This window comes from Stenella coeruleoalba (genome assembly GCF_951394435.1).
Source record: "Stenella coeruleoalba genome assembly, chromosome: 20".
Classification (NCBI taxonomy): domain Eukaryota; kingdom Metazoa; phylum Chordata; class Mammalia; order Artiodactyla; family Delphinidae; genus Stenella; species Stenella coeruleoalba.
Window position 1 is genome coordinate 12,764,792 of NC_137166.1, and position 19,910 is coordinate 12,784,701.

The 19,910-nt window shown below is 43.6% G+C and overlaps 1 protein-coding gene across 3 annotated transcripts in view; it reads left to right on the forward strand.

Moving 5' to 3' along the window:
* The window catches only part of WDR59 (WD repeat domain 59), a 117,155-nt gene that overhangs the window by 59,191 nt on the left and 38,054 nt on the right, over positions 1-19,910 (forward strand). For 2 of the 3 annotated variants that reach the window (XM_079907189.1, XM_079907188.1), the window contains exons 19-25: positions 6,453-6,586; positions 7,807-7,888; positions 11,089-11,201; positions 12,763-12,913; positions 13,008-13,080; positions 14,717-14,843; positions 15,003-15,145. In XM_079907189.1, the coding sequence (XP_079763315.1) occupies positions 6,453-6,586; positions 7,807-7,888; positions 11,089-11,201; positions 12,763-12,913; positions 13,008-13,080; positions 14,717-14,843; positions 15,003-15,145 (823 nt within the window). Of the gene's footprint in view, positions 1-1,101; positions 1,159-6,452; positions 6,587-7,806; positions 7,889-11,088; positions 11,202-12,762; positions 12,914-13,007; positions 13,081-14,716; positions 14,844-15,002; positions 15,146-19,910 lie in introns of all 3 variants that reach the window. The other variant, XM_079907190.1, reaches the window with a different exon arrangement.

Below are 19,910 nucleotides of genomic sequence, written 5' to 3' on the forward strand. Positions count from 1 at the left end.
TAAAACCATTAAATTTCATATAAGAAGTTAGAAAGCACAGAGAGATGCTAACATTCATTTGGTAACTGGACCATCTGTTAATAGCTGATGAAATATTGTTTATTCTTAGGGTAAATCAGAAGGCCCAGGACTTAAGATAAACATCAGGCATTGCCCTGTAAACATTTAAAAATTTTTGCATCGCTTCTCGGCCTTTTGGCTAAGATCAAGTGTAAAAATTTTTGCAGCTTCCCACATTCACTTCAGTTGACATCACTAAAATAGCTTTAATGTAAATAACTGAGGAGGCCTTGAAGTTAATAGAGTAATTTCTGATTTTGCGAAACAGTGTTGTATGCTCCCAGTTTCACACTGATGCTCCCGTGGTTAGCAAGAGCCCTGGGGAGCATCACCTTTCAGTTCTCTCAGTGGCACCACTCTGAGGATGGTCCTGCAGTCCCAAGGTCAAGACTTCAGTTTCCCTGGCGTGCCCCACCCCCCCCAGCCACACACCAAAAACAATTCGGTGTTGAATCTCTTGAGGAACTTCTTCCTTTTTAGGAATGAGAAGCTTCTCGCACATACGTATGCTTTTGAAGGGGAAGCAGAGTTCTCCACCTGTTTCCTTTTTTTTTGGCTGCGCTGGCCTGTGTGGGTCTTAGCGCAGCATGAGGGATCCTAGTTCCCGACCAGGGATGGAACCCGCATCCCCTGCATTGGAAGCGTGGAGTCTTAACCTCTGGACCGCCAGGGAAGTCCCTCCACCTGTTTCTTACGATCTTAATTCTTGTAAGAGAACCACAAATCTCCGTCGTAGTTCCTCTGTCAGAGCTGTGTGGATGTCAGCCTCCTGATACCTTGAAATGTGTTTCTGACTAAAGGACAACGGCATTGAAGCTGTGTATGGAGTGTGATGGGTTGGGAGGGGGGTGAGGGAATCTAAATACTGCTGTGCTGAGTTTCAGATTTTTCAGTCATTCCCATCCCAATTTTGCAGTATATTATGGTACCTTTGAATCCATCAGATGTATGGGAAGCTTTCATTTTATTCTATATTTTTTCCCTTTTAATTTTCTTGGTGTTTTTCTTCCCTCCTCGTGGGTGTAACGTTTTCACGCACAGATGTCTCCTCGCTCTGCCCGGCGACGTTGGTCCATACAAGCAATTAACGACTTCCCGGTACTGTGCGCTGTGCAAATGCTCTCCTTAACTAATCCTGTCTCTGCCCAAAGGCCCAAGAATAAAATGCCACCTGCCTGGCTTTGAGGAACCTGAAATGACAGGCTGGCTGGTTTTCAGGACCAGCATAATCAATTTCTCACTCTTGGGAGTCAGGCACCAAGGACTGCCTCCTGGTTCTATCAGTTTCAAATGGGTGAATACTGATATCGTTAAGGATTGTGAATGGACTTCTTTGAAAATGAAGCTGAATGCTGGATTTCTTGGAAAGAACCCCAGTGATAAGCCTTTAGCTCACCTGATTTCACTTGAAGTATTTGTATAATTTCACAGAACTTTCAAAAGCCTACCTTTGGCATGGTGGGGCAGCAGAGGAAGATATAAGAGGCTTCTACCATTTTGTCTCCGTTTTTATCGTCTTGCTCGAGTTCAAAGAGGGAGGTGCCCACCTGCTTCATTGGCATGACACCGAAGCTAGATTTTAATCCTTTGGGAATTTCCTGGAACAAATTTTTTCCTTGCCATCAGTATTTTGCATTGACAATAAAACCTCTGCAATGGACATCTTCTCTTCCTTTTCTCTTGCTTACTCTCTCCTCTTCTGTCTTCCTCTCCCACCCCCTTTGTGTTTCAGTCGTGCCATGGTGACCTCAGGCTGTGCAAGGCAGCTTTGAGGCTTTTGTGTACGTTTCATTTGGTGTAAAAAACAAAAAAAAAAATTAGGGGCATAGTCCTATAACCTTTTCATGTAAAAACCGGTTGAAATCAGGAACCTTGATTAGCAAGTTCCACTGCTGCCCAACAACCTGGGGGTGGAGCTGCCTCCATGGCCATCTTTCCTCAGAAAGCCTGTCCTACCAACCCAACTGCTGCGTTTCCACGGATTTTTCCAGAAGTCCCTGCTCCTGCTGCTATTTAAAGAGGAACTCATTTTGACTCACTGCCCACTCTGCTGATGATTATGCATTGTCGACGGGGTTGCTGCGAAGCAGTTGGTGGCTTATTCTTGGGCTGTTTTTACATTTAACCCATTTATTGCCATCGATGTTGCCTCCGATTGTAGCAGTAACACTGGTGGTTCAGTCGCAAGCTGGCTATTGGTTGTCATTCAGTGCTCTCTGCACCAGTGCCTCCCCGCTCCCACCGCCCCTCCCTCCCCACCCCGATCCTCCCTGTCCTGTTTCCCGTAATTCCATGAACACCTTCTTGGTCTGTTCAGAGGAGCATCCCAGTCTCATTGTGTGATAACTTGTCTGTCTTGCTTTGTCTCTCCTCCCTCGATCCCTGCTCATGGAATCTGTGGGGAAGGGGTGTTTTCTATCGATGGGGCATTGAGATGACCTAAGAGAAGTGCAGAGTCCTTCACCTCCCAGAGGTACCGATTTTACTGCACAGAAACGTATCCACATTTAAGCCCGTCAGAGTGGGACTGGAGCAATGCAGGAGGTTTTAGGGGGCTTTGGGGCCCCTGTGCCCTTTTCTCACCTGGAAAGGTCAGCCACACCTCATCCCGGTGTGTCATGGTTGTCGTCACCTGACAGGTACTCAGACTAGAGAGGTTATTCTAAAATCTCCAGCAAGATACCAAGGCAAAGAAATCTTGGGAAGGTGTGGATGAGGTATGAACCATTTTTGTTGCCAGAACACTAGAGGAAACACTCCGTGCTTCTTAGGGAGCACCTGGGTCCTAGGCCCTGACACCTGATTTGAGATCTACCACATCTTTGTATAGGCAGCCTTGTTGGATTTGAATCCCCAGAATAATTTGCCGTGAGACAGGTTTACTGAGTGACCTCCATAGCCTGAAGGGGAGATAGTTCATGTTTAAAAGCCATCAACCTCCAAGTTTGAAGAAAAAATATTTTGTGACCCCCCCCTTAAAGATTTTTTATAATGTTTTATAGTTATTCCTTGCTGGATTAAATGAACAAAAACAGCTGTCCCTTAATTGCTTTCACACTTCGATTCTTGGTGGCAGCTATCATGAGGGTGATCCTGTGTTAGGGAATCTCCTCCTATTGTAGGCTCTAAGGCACCTTATCGAGGTCCGTAAAGCACCACCTGTGCATCAGCACAGAGCAAACAGAGAAGCACCTGGAAGCCTGGTGTCTCCAGAAGCTGACAAGGAAGTCCCAGGAAATACAGACAGTGACTTCTGTAATTCTGTGAAGGGTAGTTGCAGAAAGCTGCCCAGACCACTATCTTCACATTTTCATCCAGGACTTATTGATGACTCACACAGGCCCGTTTCTGCCAATCTCTGTCACCCAAGACTGCAAATGGGAGAAGAGCCCTGAGACGTCTCTTGGGACCCTGAGTTTTCTTTTCTCTGAATGTGTCGAATCCTAACAAATCCAAAAAGGAAGTTAAACGGCGCGAGGTTCAGGCTCATGAGCCTGGCCTGGAACACAGCACCTTGGCCTGAGCCTGGCGTGTTAAGCCCTGTAGCCACAGGAGCTGCTTGCGTCTGCACGTTGCTCTGGCTCAGCAGCGCTTGGCAGAGAAGTGACTTCAGAAGTGAGTAATTGTAGACAGTGGTGTGTTGGACAGCCCTCACTGGAATCAGGTGATCTCTGTATATGCAGAAATGGATCTGTTTTTATATGGATCAAACTATTTACATATTAACAGGTAACTTAGTCAGGACTTAATTTTCCCCCCTTTTTAATTTAAAATCATACTCTTAAAAGCAGGTTAACAAGTATGGGCTTAGCAGCCTGAGAACCTGTGTTCAAAGCTGAGCTCTTAGGAGTGTGGCCTTGAGTAAGCTCACATCCTCATTGGTGAAGTCCAGGGCGTCTCTCATTTCCCAAATACAGGCTCCTCTCTGGCCATTGTAGAGAAGGCTCTGGGGAAATAGGATAATTGCTCGTGATCTTCTTCTACATCCATTACCCAGGTCCCTCTGCTCAAGTATTTTTGACATTCTGAAAATGATCCTTTTTAGAAATATTTCAAGTCTGCTAGGAAAAACATTCTGACGTGAACTAGTCTATTTGCAAATGAACCACTTTGGGCACATGGGCCTTAATATTATGCTTTCATTGGGTTTGCTTAAAAAGTCAGGCAACTGTGGATGTTTCCAGTGTGGTCTGAAAGCTGTAGACCCCATCCCTCACGAGGTGTCCATTGGTTTCCACTGTTCAGTTAAACGGATCTGTCGTGAATTGCTCAATTGTTGAAGGGCTTCTTATTTTCTCTTTGTAATAAGGAGCCAGAGTCAGTGCCTGGAACTGTTTTAGAAGCCTTTCAACAAACCTGGAAGACCCAATTAGATGGATCCTATTTGATTCCAGATGGAATCTTTTGAATGTAGATCTTTTCTTTCTGCCTTTAAAAAAAAATCCAGTACCCTAAATGTCATTGGAGATGACGAATTATGTGGGGCCTTGTGGGTATGTCATTTCCCGGGATTCTTAAACTTCCAGAGGTCTGGATAAAAGTCACAGTGAAGTGAGTTTATGGACTGATGCCCTCCGTGTTCTAGTTAACCATGTTGTGCCGTCCCATCACTGCAGGGTCGGTGTATGCTGAGTTACTCTCTGTAAAACTGGTCCTAGTGCTCAGGGCACGTGTGACAGCACAGTCTAATGTCAGTAAACGCTGCCTGGCTCCAGCCCATCCTGACAGGCCGTTTTTCTCGTTAGCACACTCACCCCTTACTTGCACCCACATCACAGTTCTTCTTTAGAAAATAACCAAGGCCAGCAGAGAATTGAAGGGCTACTAGCCCCCAAGAATAGATGCAGTTTCCTCTTGTGTTGCAGAATAATGACTTGTGTATGGATACATAGTAACTGAACTGCTTCTAAGACCAAATAGGTTAAGATTCCAAATTGATAGCATATGTATTTACAAACGATGTTGAACAATTCAAATACTTTAGCTAAACATCTACATTTACCTGCCATGCACTGAGTCCGGGTGTCCTGGGTTTAGCAGGTTCCATGCCGCTTACTAATCCTATGGGAAGTTACGTGCGTTGAACAACTTTGGGCGTTAGATGGGACGTGAACGGTCAGAAATGCCTGGATATAGACCATGACTGATTTATGGAAGAGTGATTGTATCAAAATCACTGGTGGAAAACGAATTTATCTATGAACCATCTAAATAATAATATACTCTACATGCCCGAGAGTTTATGGACATTTATAATAATTACAGATTTTTAAATTGCACTTTTTCAGTTGACACTTTGCAATCTCACCTTTTCATTGTCCCCTGATTAACCTTGTGAGATTGGAACCACAGAGCTTATCAGGAGCCCAGAGTTACCAGTGAGCAAAGACAGAGTGACACAAGCCTGAATTCACCGCAAAAAAGGAACGTGCCTGGGATCGCAATGAGACAGGGCATGTGTTAATAAGACCAGTAAGACTTGGTTTTCTGACTCCACATTACAGGGCCCTTTCACTGGTTCCTTTTGCCTCCTTTGTTAATAATAAATATGTCACTTCCCTCCTGAGATGAATCACTTTGGCGACCCCCTTTCTAACTTCTGGCAATAAAATAAAATAGAATATTGCCCCCTTGGCTGGTCGTCATTTTGAAGATACCAGATGGGGCTACACTCTCATAATTCTCATTTTCCAGGGCGTCTCTCATTTCCCACATACAGGCTCCTCTGTAGCCGTTTGTAGGGAAGGCTCTGGGGAAATAGGATAATTGCTTATGATCTTCCATATCCATTACCCAGGTCCCTCTGCTCAGGTATTTTTGACATTCTAAATGATCACTTTTAGAAATAATTCAAATCTGCTAGGGAAGACAGGGTAACTTTTCTTGAGCTGCTCAGTTTCTGTGTCTGCCTCCCATAGATGAAAGTTTGCAGATCCCACACTGCTGTGTCTGAATTAAATTTCAACAAATCCAATTTAAATTGTCTGAAAAGGAAAGAAAAAAAAAACTTCAATTAGTTTCAAGCAAGAATTTGAACCTAGGGCTGAACCCAACCTTAAAAGTTGCTCTTCTCCCACATTTTTGTGGTCTTTACTAACTTATTTACTTGCTGTTCTTTCTTTTTTAAATTCTGGCTTCCAGGTGTTTTTGAGCACCTGCAGAATGTATATAGCACTGCAGTAGGTGCTTATTTTCCTCTTAGGATTCTGGGCCATGAGCTCAATGCCCTTTGTCATCCTTTTATTTTCTACAGATGCTGATTCATATAATTGTGGGCATGATGTAATGCAAGGTCTCTGCAAATTACCAATGACCCAACTATGGTGTGCTCTGCAAATGTAGGTTTCCATTCATCGAAGTCCCCATTAGTTATATCTTGTCATTTCCCCCAGAAATCAAGGAGATGGAAAAGTAAGCGTGAGGGATCGGACTCTGGGAATCGACCAATCAAGGCTGCTGGGAAAGTGATCATTCAGGATATTGCCTGCCTTCTTCCTGTTCACAAGTCATTGGGAGAACTATACATGTAAGTTCAGAATTTCAACTATGCCGTGCTTCCCACTTAGATATGAATATCAAAGTCGTTTATTTTATTTTTTGGCCGTGCCTTGCAGGATCTCAGTTCTCTGACGAGGGATTGAACCCAGGCAGTTGAAAGCCTGGAATCCTAATCACTAGGCCACTGGGGAACTCCCTGTTTATTTTAGTTTTTGAGATACTGGAATCCTTTTTAGAAGGGGCCCAGTGCATTAGTTTTCTTCTGCTGCATAGCAAATTACCACAGACCTAGCGTTTAAACAACACACATTTATTATCTCAAAGTTTCTCTGGGTCAGGAGTCTGGGCGTGACTTACCTGGGTCCTTGCTCTGGTCTCCCCAGGCTGAAATTACGAAGTCAGCCGCGTGGTGGTCTTAACCAATGCTCAGGGTCCTCTTCCAAACTCATTCAGGTTGTTAGCAGAATTCAGTTCCTTGCAGCCGGAGAACTCAGGGAATTTCATCTTCTCCAAGCCCAGCAGAAGTGTCTCACTGATGCTTCACTGTCTTTCTAAGGTCTCATCTGATTAGGTCAGGCCCACCCAGGAGAATCTCCCTTTTGACAACTACAGGAGTGATATGTCATCAGTATTGACTGGTCTTGACCCCGTTTAAAGGGAGGGTTTATACAAGGCCTGTACAGCAGGGGCCAGCAATCCTGGGCACAGTCTCAGGATTCTGCCTCCTGTACTTAATATGTAAAACAGTTTAAAAGCAGAGCTACTTCGGTTGAAGGGAGCTGGGAGGTGGGTGACAGGCACACAGAAGCTGCTGACCTGTGGTTCCCCTTCTTCCTGAACTTGAACACATAATAAAAAATATTTATTTTGTTGTTTATGTACAACACATTACTCCTTGTTAGAAACTGCAGTCAGCATTATACATATCTAAATCAATTTTTATTCAACCCTTAAGCCTGGGGAACTCCCCAGAAAAGCTAGCTGGCAAATTGTTCTTTGAATCTGGCCTCCTTTCCTGATTTCGAAGAGGTAAGCAATTTCACCTTCCCCAGGCCTGAACTCACAGTGTAACATCTGCTGTAGGTAAGCTTTTTCTCCATGTTACGTGGAAAGAGAGCTTAAGGCCAATACAAATAAAACATTTTGAGTGACAACCAAAGAGGCAGTTTTTACTTTATTTGTTAAACCAGGAGTAATTGATTTAGAAGTCAACTGGAAAGAAACTTTTTAATTCTTCTTAAATTTCAGATTGAATGTGAATGATATTCAAGAAACATGTCAGAAGAATGCCACTTCTGCCTTGCTTGTTGGAAGGAAGGATCTCGTCCAGGTATTTTCCATTCCTTTTGTTGGAGATCTGGATTTTTCTCTTGGAGCAGGTTCCTTTCACTTTATTGTTGTGGTTTAGTGACATTTCAAGGTGTACCTCCTATTTTGTAATTTCTTTCCCATTTTCTTTGCCAAACTGTAGGGCTAGAGCAGCTTTTTAAATCCCTTAGATGTTTTTCTTATTAGTGCTTAGTTGAGGAGGTCCTAAAGCATTTACTAAGTGTTTTTATAACATCCCTTTTCTATTCTAGGGCAGAGTGATTGTTAGTACGTAAATTTGGACGTCTTTATCTTTGCCATTTACACCCTCAGTTCTGTTTTGTTTATTTTTTACTTTTAAAAATGCTTCATTTCATAAAAGGTTTACCAAGGCATTCCTTAAGATAGAGACACATTCAGTTTTAAAGCAAGGTGTAATATTACAAGAATTAAAATTTCCTTCATCTTTGCAGAAACACATCAGTGCTTAAGCAAGTTGCTCCTATATTGGTGAGGTTTTTTGTTTTTTATTTATTTATTTATTTTTGTTTGTTTGGCTGTGACACGTGACTTGTGGGATCTTAGTTCCCTGACTAGGGATCGAACCTGGGCCCTCCACAGTGAAAGCGTGGATTCCCAACCACGGGACCACCAGGGAATTCCTGGTGTTTTTTTTTTTTTTAAACTGTTTTATTGAGATTATAGTCCATAGACCATGCAATTTACACATTTAAGATGTAACATTCAGTGGCTTTTAGTATATTCACAGCATTTTGCAATCATCACCATAAACAATTTTGGAACATTTCCTTTACCCTGTAAAGGCACCCCACACCTCTTGTCACTGCTCAAGCCCCTCTTCCCCCATCCAGCCCTCGCCAACCACTAATCTATGTTCTGTGTCTATTGCATCTTTTATTCTTTAGTATGAGGATTAGATTGAGCAATGGAAAGTATGAGCTGCTGTCCTATCTGCTCAGTTTTTTCCTTGTAACCCTCCAAATGACCCAGAGCTAAGGCCTCCCCTTGATTTTTATCTGATTGAAAAATCCCTAAGATTTCCTTTTGTCTCCTAGTAAACACCGTCAAGTCTCTGCTGCAAACCCTTTTAAGTGAAACTTAGAGTCATGGATTTAATCTGTTTCTCTAAGGACCCAGCCACCTAAAATTCTGCAAACACTAAGAAGGCAAAACAGAGTCGTGGAAATAGTGGGGAATTTCTAACAGGAGGCGTCAGCCCGACTCTGCTCCGTAATGGTGTAACACTGGGCCAAGTATTTCCGACTCTCTCAGCCTCTGTATATTGGTCAGATGAGACCCAAGAGAATAATTGCCTCATAGGGTTGATGAGAAGATTGGTTCACGTGCTGAAAAAACATTATCTGAGGAAAAATTACTTCCTAAAGTGTTTTTTTTTTTTTCTTTTAAGTTTTTAGGACTTTTATGGCAGGGTTGATTTGGAAGTTCAGGCTAGTCCGAGTGAAGTGGAAAGACCCTTCCCTGGGGTTCAGACATACCTGGGTTTACATCTGGGCTCTGTCCCTTTCATGTTGTGTGATCCTAGGCAGCTACCTAATCATTCTGAACTTCAGTTTCCTCAACTATAAAATGGGAACAATACTTCTAAGGTCCTTATGAGAACTAAATAAGGTAATATGCATACAGTTTCCATACCTGTATCTGGTAGATGTAAATACCCAGTATGTGGCAAATTATGCTGCTGTTTTTGCAATTGCAGTCATCACTGTGGTGTGGTCTTCCTTAACGGACTGGAAATGACATCAGTGCAAATGCTTGGAGAATTTTTTGTTGTTGTTCTTTTTGCACATATTGAAGATGATGTGTCTACTGTTTTGCATAAGAGTTACAGGAATAAACCTGTCAACTATTTCTGTTGAAGGCACTTAGGAAACGTGTATTACAAGTGAGGAAATAATGGGCCCAAGTTGTCAGCCAGGGTAGTAAACATCCTTTCCTATCCCAGAAACCTATGAACTTCTTCCAGCAACCATCCAGGTGGTCCATTGATCATAGAAATGAATATTTTTCTTTTGAACCAATACTTGTGGGGGTTATTTAAGTACACTGGAGCCACACGATTTAATTGATTTTTTTTTAACATATCTGATGTGTTTCTATACCTGTTTTTCAGTATATTTATTTGCTTATTCTTTTTTTTCTTCTATTTTAAACTCCTTGATTCAAAGTCTGTGTCTTCTTCCTTTCGGGTTTTTCTCAGAGTCTAGTAGTGTTTTCCAGTTGGTGGGCATACAGTGATGTATTGCTAGTAAGAAAGATTTCCCAAAAATAATATTCCATTAAAAAATATATATATATATATTTATTTATTTATTTGGCTGTGCCGGGTCTTAGTTGCAGCGTGTGGGATCTTTCAGTAGCAGCATGCGGGCTGCTTAGTTGCAGCGTGTGGGCTCTTAGTTGTGGCACACATGTGGGATGTAGTTCCCTGACCAGGGATCGAACCTGGGCCCCCTGCATTAGGAACACAGAGTCTTAACCGCTGGACCACCAGGGACGTCCCCAGTATTCCATTTTTAAAGGTATAGAGGGGAGGGGACTCTGTTGATGGTGTGATGTATTTACATTTAGTGTGTGCTAAATCTTGGATCTAGTAGACACGTCATGGACATTAGTTTCTGCTTGAGGACTCCAAGCCCCGTGAGGTTTCAAGTTTGGGGATATTCCTCAGATTTGATGTCAACCAAAAGAAAGCCGAGTCTATTTTTTCTTGGCCTATTTTTCTGTAACTTCAGAGAGTATACTGAAACTTTTGTAATGGAAGGTTTTTCATTATTTGGGCAAAGGACAATCTTAAGTGTGATACCGAATGCATTTTTTTCTCCCTGCCAGTTCACTAATGAAGCAGCAGAAAAAGTCACATGAGTCAGTGGTTAAATAGACCATGCAGGGAAGTTGTTGCATGATGTCATTCCTCTGTCATCTGCTTCATAAAAGCTTTTAAGGCTGGTGTTTCTCAAATGTGCACACAAGTCCCCCGAGAATCTTGCTAAAATGCAAATTCTGCTTCAGTAGGTCTGGAGTGGGGTGTCAGACTCTGCATTTCAGTAAGCTCCCAGCTTTGGCCGCCCCCAGAGTAGCAAGGCTTTAGGCTGTGTGTGGAGGAGGAGGTGGGGTTCTTTCGTGGTTCGCGGTCCTGTGCTCACCAGTCTGAGTGTGGGTATTTCTCTTTGATCTGTGCAGGTTTGGTCGCTGGCTACAGTAGCTACGGATCTTTGCCTTGGTCCGAAGTCTGACCCAGATTTGGAAACACCCTGGGCTCGACATCCATTTGGGCGACAGCTACTGGAGTCCCTGTAGGTTTTGAGCGCTAAAAGTGAGGAAAATGAGTGATGTCAATTTTAGGTCTGTAAACACTTTCAGTGTTTTTGTCTAAGAGAAAAGTACAAAGGCCTGAGGCATGAGAAGAGGAAGTGAGACCCTTCCTTTTAGGGCTGCTATAATTTCTGTACAGAACTCACTTCTTAGAGCAGAAGGAATTATACCGTATTTGTCATTTATAACAAGGCTTTGGGACTCATGTGTCCTTGAGAGAGTTATGCTTTGGCCCAGAAGTACATCAGTCTGAACACAGGAGTTTGAGTTCTTGAGGTAGAAAGTTTCTTGGGTGCTATAGAATCTCGCCCCTGAGAGCAGGTTAGAGAATTGCACGTTGGCCTTCGTGTTTTCCAAAGGCCACGATGCATTCACCCTGTTAGACAGTTTATGAAAACCTTGAGTTTGTGTTTGATTTATTGCACTGAAATATGGCAAACTGGAAATACAGTGTGCAGAATGATTCACAACCAGGAAAAACCACTTGAGGTTCCAAGACAGGGAGGCCCAGGTCCTGACAGAGAGATGGAAAAGCACTCCTTCCTTCAGGTGGAGGTTTGCTTTACCTACTCGTTGAGGCCAGACCTGGGACACGTGCTTATGCTTCAGGTTGCTCATGGTGCTTGTTCTACCCACTTCATATGAGGCTCATGAGATAGTGTGAAAACACCTTAAAACTATTAGACATTGCTTGGTAGGAAAGTGTCAAGTCCCTGGGATCTCTACCTCACATTCTGTCTAGCACAGTTGTACTGAAAGGAGCAAAGGGGATGTGAGGACCTAAAAGGTAAAACTATCCCCTGTTGTTCTTACTTAATAGCTCAGACTCATAATGCCACCTCCCGAGTCTGTGACCTGCTCCCCATACTGTGGTGGCACCGTGCTCTCTGAGCACCTCCATGTAGCCTTAGGTCATATGAATGGAGGACATAGAACCCCTCCAGGAAGCAGTGTGATGCCTCCTTGGAGTTGGGGAGGCCGAGAGAGCATGTATGGCCTCACTCAGATGTGAGCTGAGTCTCCTTAATTCTTGAAGAAGCTCCATTCAAGTCTGAGCCCAGGCCTGGTTGCCAGCTAGGAGCTTTCAGATTGGTTATATCTAGGTCATGTGTCATACTCAGATACATGTTATTCCAAAACAAATTTAGCCAAACTCAAAGTCGATCACGCCCCCGGATCTGCAGAAAGCCCTCGTTCCTGATGGGGGCTTTGGAGGCAGAATCAAGAATTCTCCCTTCCTTTATGGTTTATCACAGGATATAGTTCCCTGTGCTATACAGTAGGACCTTGTGGTTTATCCATTCTATATAAATGATAATGGAAAAGAGTATGAAAAAGAATGTATATATATGTATAACTGAAGAACTTGGCTGTACAGTAGAAATTGACACAACACTGTAAATCAACTATCCTTCAATAATATAAATTAAAAAAAAAATTCTGACATCCGACCCTGATGGCAACAACCCGCCGCTGTCGTGACAGTCATCCTTCCCCCTGGCCTTCTCGTGACTTCTCCTCTCCTGCCCCCTTTCTCTCCAGGCTGGCTCATTACTGCCGGCTCCGGGACGTGCAGACGTTGGCTATGCTCTGCAGTGTGTTTGAAGCCCAGTCTCGGCCGCAGGGGATACCAAACCCCTTCGGGCCTTTTCCCAGCCGCTCATCTAACCTTGTGGTGTCCCACAGTCGATACGTAAGTTGGGGGTTTCCTGGTGTGAGTTTGACTTTTCCCAGAGGTCGCCGTCACGGGGAATGGCACTCTCACACTGCTCCTGTTTGCTCTGCAGCCCAGCTTTACATCCTCTGGTTCCTGCTCGAGTATGTCCGACCCAGGATTCAACACTGGTGGCTGGAACATAGGTTGGTATGGCCTTAGCCCACGCTGGGTTTTTTTGTTTTTTTTTAAACATCTTTATTGGAGTATAATTGCTTTACAGTGGTGTGTTAGTTTCCACGCTGGGTTTTTATACTCTAAATGTGGTGTGCGATTTAATATGTAATCTTTACTTGATGAATACTCTCCATATTTTTCCTTGTTTCTCATTGACACACACACACACACACACACACACACACACACACACACACACACACACACACACACACACACACACACACAGAGTGCGCCGCGAAGCTTGCGGGATCTTAGTTCATCTTAGTTCCCCGACCAGGGATCGAACCTGGGCCCGCTGCAGTGGAAGCTTGGAGTCTTAACCACTGGACCGCCAGGGAATTCCCCCTCTTTGCCCTTTTTTTAAAAAAATTAATTAATTAATTAATTAATGTATTTATTTATGGCTGCGTTGGGTTTTCGTTGCTGCACGCAGGCTTTCTCTACTTGCGGCAAGCGGGAGCTACTCTGTTGCGGTGCGCAGGCTTCTCATTGCGGTGGCTTCTCTTGTTGCAGAGCATGGGCTCTAGGTGCATGGGCTTCAGTAGTTGTGGCACACAGGCTCAGTAGTTGTGGCTCATGGGCTCTAGAGCGCAGGCTCAGTAGTTGTGGCGCACAGGCTTAGTTGCTCTGTGGCATGTGGAATCTTCCCAGACCAGAACTCGGACCCGTGTCCCCTGCATTGGCAGGCGGATTCTTAACCACTGCACCACCAGGGAAGCGCCCCCCACCTCATTGCCCTTTAAATTGAATATGATGGGGATACTGTAGTCAGCAAGGTCTGGGCTTTTCGTGTTTGAACAGGCTGGTTTCTGGTCTCTCTGCCTTGCTGGGTTGCTTTCCATCTTGTAACCTTAAGAAACTGACAGTGGGACTTCCCAGTGTCCCCCCACAAACGCTAACACTTATCCTTTCTCCTGCACAAGCCCCTTTCCCAATCATCTGCCACTTCCTGTTACCTCCCTCTCCCCACGTACCTCCTTCAAGGTAGAGAAATAAAGCCGAGCCTGGTTCCAGGTGGCCGTAAAGGTCTGTTTAACGAGGAAGTGTATTTGTGTTTTCTGGATATTTTAAATTTCTTTTTAAAAATGATCTTAGTTTTGTTGATTACAAAAGTACTATTTGCCCAGTGAAGAAAAACAAAACAAGAAGCATTAGTGGAGAAAATAGTAATCATTGATTCCCCCACCTAGAAATAACATCTGTTAACATTCCAGAACATTTTCTTCCAATCTTTGTGTGTGTGTGGGGGGTCATTCTATATTTGTGGTTTTTGTGTTCCATTTTTGATTTTGTCATGAGCATTTTCTCATGTCATTTAAAGAATTTTTATAAGTAATGCCTGCCTAACAGTCTACATCATCTCTACCATAATTTGCTTAATCATTATGTGTGTACTTAATTATCAAGTTACCTTAATAGTAAACACCTAGACAAAAAGGTAAGGCTAAGAAAGTGTTCTGTTTAGTTCCATTTCTCAGGATCTTCAACTTAGCTTATCTTTCTTCCAGGGAGTAAATTGGACACAAGTACATTATGAGAGTTTTCAGGTATTTCCATGCCTTCTCTGATTTTCATCTTCTCTTTCCATTTGATTTTTTTCAGTGGGAAGAGAGACAGAGCACATATCTTCACCCTGGGGAGAGTCCTCACCAGAAGAAATCCGATTTGGGAGTCTGACCTACAGTGATCCTCGTGAGCGAGAGCGTGACCAGCACGATAAAAATAAAAGGTAACGACCTTCGCGGGTGGGAGCTGCAATTTCATGACGCTTAGATTCTCCAAAATCAGGACTCTTAGCACATTATGTGTCATTCGTTATACTAAGTGCTGTTTGGCCTTGAGCTTGTTTCTCTTAAAGGAACTGACCGGAATTTTGAATTTGATCCAGGCTTCTGGACCCCGCCAATACCCAGCAATTTGATGACTTTAAGAAATGCTATGGAGAAATCCTCTACCGCTGGGGTCTGAGGGAGAAACGAGCTGAAGTGCTGAAGTTTGTTTCCTGCCCTCCTGATCCTCACAAAGGAATCGGTGAGTAAGAATTTCTTTCTGTTCCCGTCACTCTCTGAAAAGTCCTATAATTTAATGTGCCCATAATACTTGGAATGAAGTTCCAGTTTCTCATTTATAAGCAGAAATTTCTGAAGCATTTTGAGCCTGTTTCAAGCTTCTGAAAACCCTGGCATTTCATGAGGTGATTACATTTTTATTGTAACGGAAGAAGTTTTCCATACAATCCTCAGATATTGATTGGAAGTAGGGATATTTATTCAGTGATTCAACTAATGTTTATCAAATTCCTCTCAGCCACAGTGCTAGCACACTCACTCCTTCCCGTGGTGGAACTCACAGACCAGTGGGAGAGAAAAATATAATTACAAATTGTGATCAGTATTTATGAGCAAACAAAAGGGGTGTTGGGGCAGGGAAGCAGCGGGGGAGAATCTTAGAAGACGTGTCGAGCTGTATCGGGAAGGCTCTCTGAGGAGCTGAGGTTTGCAGGAGGGGGTGGAGCCACACATGCAGCGAGAGAGCAGCACGAAGGGCATCCCATGCAGAGGGAGCAGGTCCGTGGGGGAAATAACTTGTTCTTCTAAACAAGTGGAGGAAGACCAGTGTGGCTAGAACAAAATGAGTGAGAAGAGTGATGTAAAATTAGACTGTAGGATAGTCAGACTTGAGAGTCCTGGTGAAGAATTTGGATTATATTCTAAGTCCAATGGTGAACTTCAAAGGACATCAATAGGTAAGTTATATGACTTCCCTGGTGGTCCAGTGCTTAGGACTCTGTGCTTTCACTGCCATGGGCCCGGGTTCGATCCCTGGTCAGGGAACTAAGATGCCGCAAGCCGTGTGGTGAGGCCAAAAAAAAAAAAAAAAAGAAAAGTAAGTGATGTGCTCTTGTTTCCATTATAAGAGGATCCCTTTGGCTGTTATAGGAAGAAAGGGTTGGAGGAGGATAGAAGCAGAGGTAGGAAGGCCATCTGAAGATTCTTAGAGTAGTCAGAGAGAGATGGACAGCCTAGTCTCTGGGTGACATCAGTGAAGGTGGAGAGAGATGAGTGGAGTAAAAATGTATTTTAGAGGTAGACTCAATATGACTTACTAACAAGTTGGGTATGGGCTTGAGGAGAAGAGGCAAAGCCTAGATGATTCCCAAGTTTCCAGCTCAAGCAACTGGGTAGATGGTGGTGCCATATTCTACAATAGAAAAGATTGGAAGAAAATTGAAAACTCAGTTTGGGACAATTGGAAATGTTGGTGAGGTTCAGACTGTAGAAGTCATGCAGGCAGTTGGATATGAGTCTGGAGCTGAAAGGACAGTTCAGGGCTAAAACTAGGAATGTGGGAATCTTCCCCATGTCGGTGGTGTTCAAGCTGTGAGAGTTGAGCGCGTTTACCTGGGAGCTGGGGGGTGGAGAGGAAGAGGATGGGAGGAGCAAATAAGAGAGCCCACTTACTCTGGGCCTTGAGAGAAACCAGGACTTGGGGATTGAGTCTTGGAGGAAGAACCAGAAACAGAGACTTAGAGTGAGATATCAGTGAGTTTTGAGGAAAAGCAAGACTGTACTATGAAAGAAGCTAAGAGAAGAGATGTTTTCTAAAGAGTGACATGGGGCTTCCCTGGTGGCGCAGTGGTTGAGAGTCCGCCTGCCGATGCAGGGGACACGGGTTCGTGCCCCGGTCCGGGAAGATCCCACATGCCGTGGAGCGGCTGGGCCTGTGAGCCATGCTGCTGAGCCTGCACGTCTGGAGCCTGTGCTCCGCAGCGGGAGAGGCCACAACAGTAAGAGGCCCGTGTACCAGTTAAAAAAAAGAGTGACATGAAAGACAGATACAAGAGTGGACTGAGCACACACTGATTTCCTTTCTTTCCCAGATCCTGCCGAAGTGCCTACATAGAGCTTTTCTGTAAAGACACAACCATGCGAGGAGAAGTAATGTTGGCAGTAAAACTTGGGACCTGGTGGGGCAGATAGGTTAGTGATACCTGATCTCACGGGGAGAAAGCTGAGCCCTGAACTGGCAGGCAGAAAAACAGCAACGCACATGGCAGAACCCCCGGGTGGCTCAGGAATTAGTGGTACCGCGCACCTCTGCAAGTGGCATGAAGGTGAGGTCAAAAACAGGAGTATTGTGTCATGGCCTTTCTAGGGTCCCCAGATCCCCACTCCTAGTTTGCAGAGCAGTTACCACCCTTCCTCTCCCCCAGCAGAAAACGGAAGTTCATTCTCCAGAGAAGGTGGACACATTTCCCAATAAAGGGGCCGCCACGTAGCTAGCATACGAATGAGGAAAGACCCAGGAATATAGAGAAGATCCTAGAAGCTTCCAGAGAGAGAAAACAGGTCACATACAAAGGATAGGAATACGAATAGCATCACACTCCTCGGGAGCAGTGAACTAGATACTGGAACTAGATGACAGCAGTGCAGCAGTGCCTTCCCTGTTCTCAAGAAAATGATCCTCTTAGAATCTCTTAGAATTCTAACCTAGAATTCTGTACCCAAGTTATCCATCAAGTGTAAAAGTACGCCTTCAGCCTATCCAAGGAGGAGAAATAGATTCAAGCCAGGAAACCAGGGTGTTGGGATGATGGTGGAGGGAGATGTACGTGACAGACCTGAAGACAGACCAGTCCAGGTTGGAGCTTCAGAGCATTGTCTCCAAGAAGAGAAAAAAAAATCTGTGTATTTCAGTATTCAGTGTATTTACAGAAGATTTCAGATGTTTGGAGATGAATTATCAATAAGTATGTAACTAAGCAAACAGGAAAACAAGACTACCTCTAGGAGGAACAAAATGTGCAAGAAAGAAAGGAAGTCATCATGGTACGTGGCTTGGCTTGAATAATATTTACCTAGAGAAATAATGTGAAAACAGTACTGATCCAACCAACTGATAATAGAACCACATGGGGAAGATGAGGGACAGGTGGTACATGAGTCTGGTTGGGGAGATTGGGGAATGAAAGAGCTTCCACCGGGGAAGGTCAAGAGACAGTGCTTAAATATGACAATTAAGAAATAGCTTTATGAACATGTTGTGTAGAGATAGGGAGGTAGGAACAGAAGAAATAGTTAAGAATTTCCTCTAGAGGGTGATGGATGTGGGAGTGGAAGGGAATGCTGCTTTTCATAACACGATACGTAGAATAATTTGACCCTTTAAGTTGTGCGAGTATAGTTTCAATTAAAAAAAAAACCAAACTAATATATAAATACATACATACTAATACATACATTGAATAACAAGGATTATTTTAATATGGATTATCTTTTTTAAAATTTATTTATTTTTTTAAATTTTTGGTTGTGTTGGGTCTTTGTTGCTGTGCACGGGCTTTCTCTAGTTTTGGCGAGCGGGGGCTACTCTTCGTTGCGGTGCGCAGGCTTCTCATTGTCATGTCTTCTCTTGTTGCAGAGCACGGGCTTTAGGTGCGCAGGCTTCAGTAGTTATGGCACGTGGGCTCAGTAGTTGTGGCTCGCGGGCTCTAGCGTGCAAGCTCAGTAGTTGTGGCGCACGGGCTTAGTTGCTCCGTGGCATGTGGGATCTTCCCGGGCCATGGCTCAAACCCGTGTCCCCTGCATTGGCAGGCGGATTCTTAACCACTGCGCCACCAGGGAAGCCCCAAATATGGATTATCTTGGTGCACGTACGTAAAGAAATGCAGACAGAAAATGCTATTTGGGTACATATTTTTCAGAGCATCTACATGCATGAAAGTATATCAGGGAGAGATTAATGATGGCCTGGAGCAATTTGTCTTTTAAAATTAGTTTCCAGGAAAATAAATGAATCACAGAGATATGTAACTGATGTGTCAATCCGTCAATCAGTTAGACGTATTGACATCTCCTATTATAAAGGTCGTGCTGGGTTCTGTGGGCTGGACAAAGAACTGTAAGGTGTGGTTTGGGGAGGGGGTCATTCAAGAAGTCTATAATCCAATCAGAGAGATGAAACAGAAGCTCATGAAGACTCAAATGATGATTGAGAATGAATAGTCTGTCCTAATACCATTACAAACAATGCTAAAAATTTCAGAAAGAAGGGGGGAGTGTGGATTGTGGAAGAGTCACAGACAAAAACATTAAGTATTTCATCCTTAAAGTTTTTCCTTTGGAAGAGTCAGACTACCCAAATACAGGAAATAGCAGGTATTGAATATGACAAGGTTGCCAAGTTGGTCTCCTCCTGGTGGAAAACCAGCAGTTTCCTCTCACAGTTACCACATCTGCAAGGGTCACTCCGTATCAGCAGCAAGATTTGAGGGATGAAGTTGTTTTCATTTAGGGGATTAGATATTTATAGAAACGACTCCAGGCTTCATTTATTTTGATGAGATAATGCTAGACAGAGTATTCTTTACAAAAAGAAAAAAGAAAAAAGGAAAAAAAAACTCCATATGCAAGGTGGTTTTCGTCTTTGTTTTTTCTATTGAGGTATGAGGCGCTAGGTCAGAATGGTGGTAGAGAAGGTGCAGCCCACCCCGAGTTCCTATCTGCCCACCTGAATTTTATTCAGCAATTTTCTGTTTTGGTTTATTAATTTAATGTCTTATTTACTTGGCTGGGTTTACTTACATTTGTGTAATGTGGTGTTAATTAACACACATAACTCTTCTGTGTGATTAACAAACTAGAATTGTATGACACTAAACCTTTGGAGTTAGCTTCCACCTGGAGGTTCCATAAAGCCTTGGGAATCATAATTTGATCGTTCCATGTACCAGCAGTATTTTTATTGTCCTTATTAGTTTGTCTGTTAGGAACCAAGAATGATCCATTTCGCC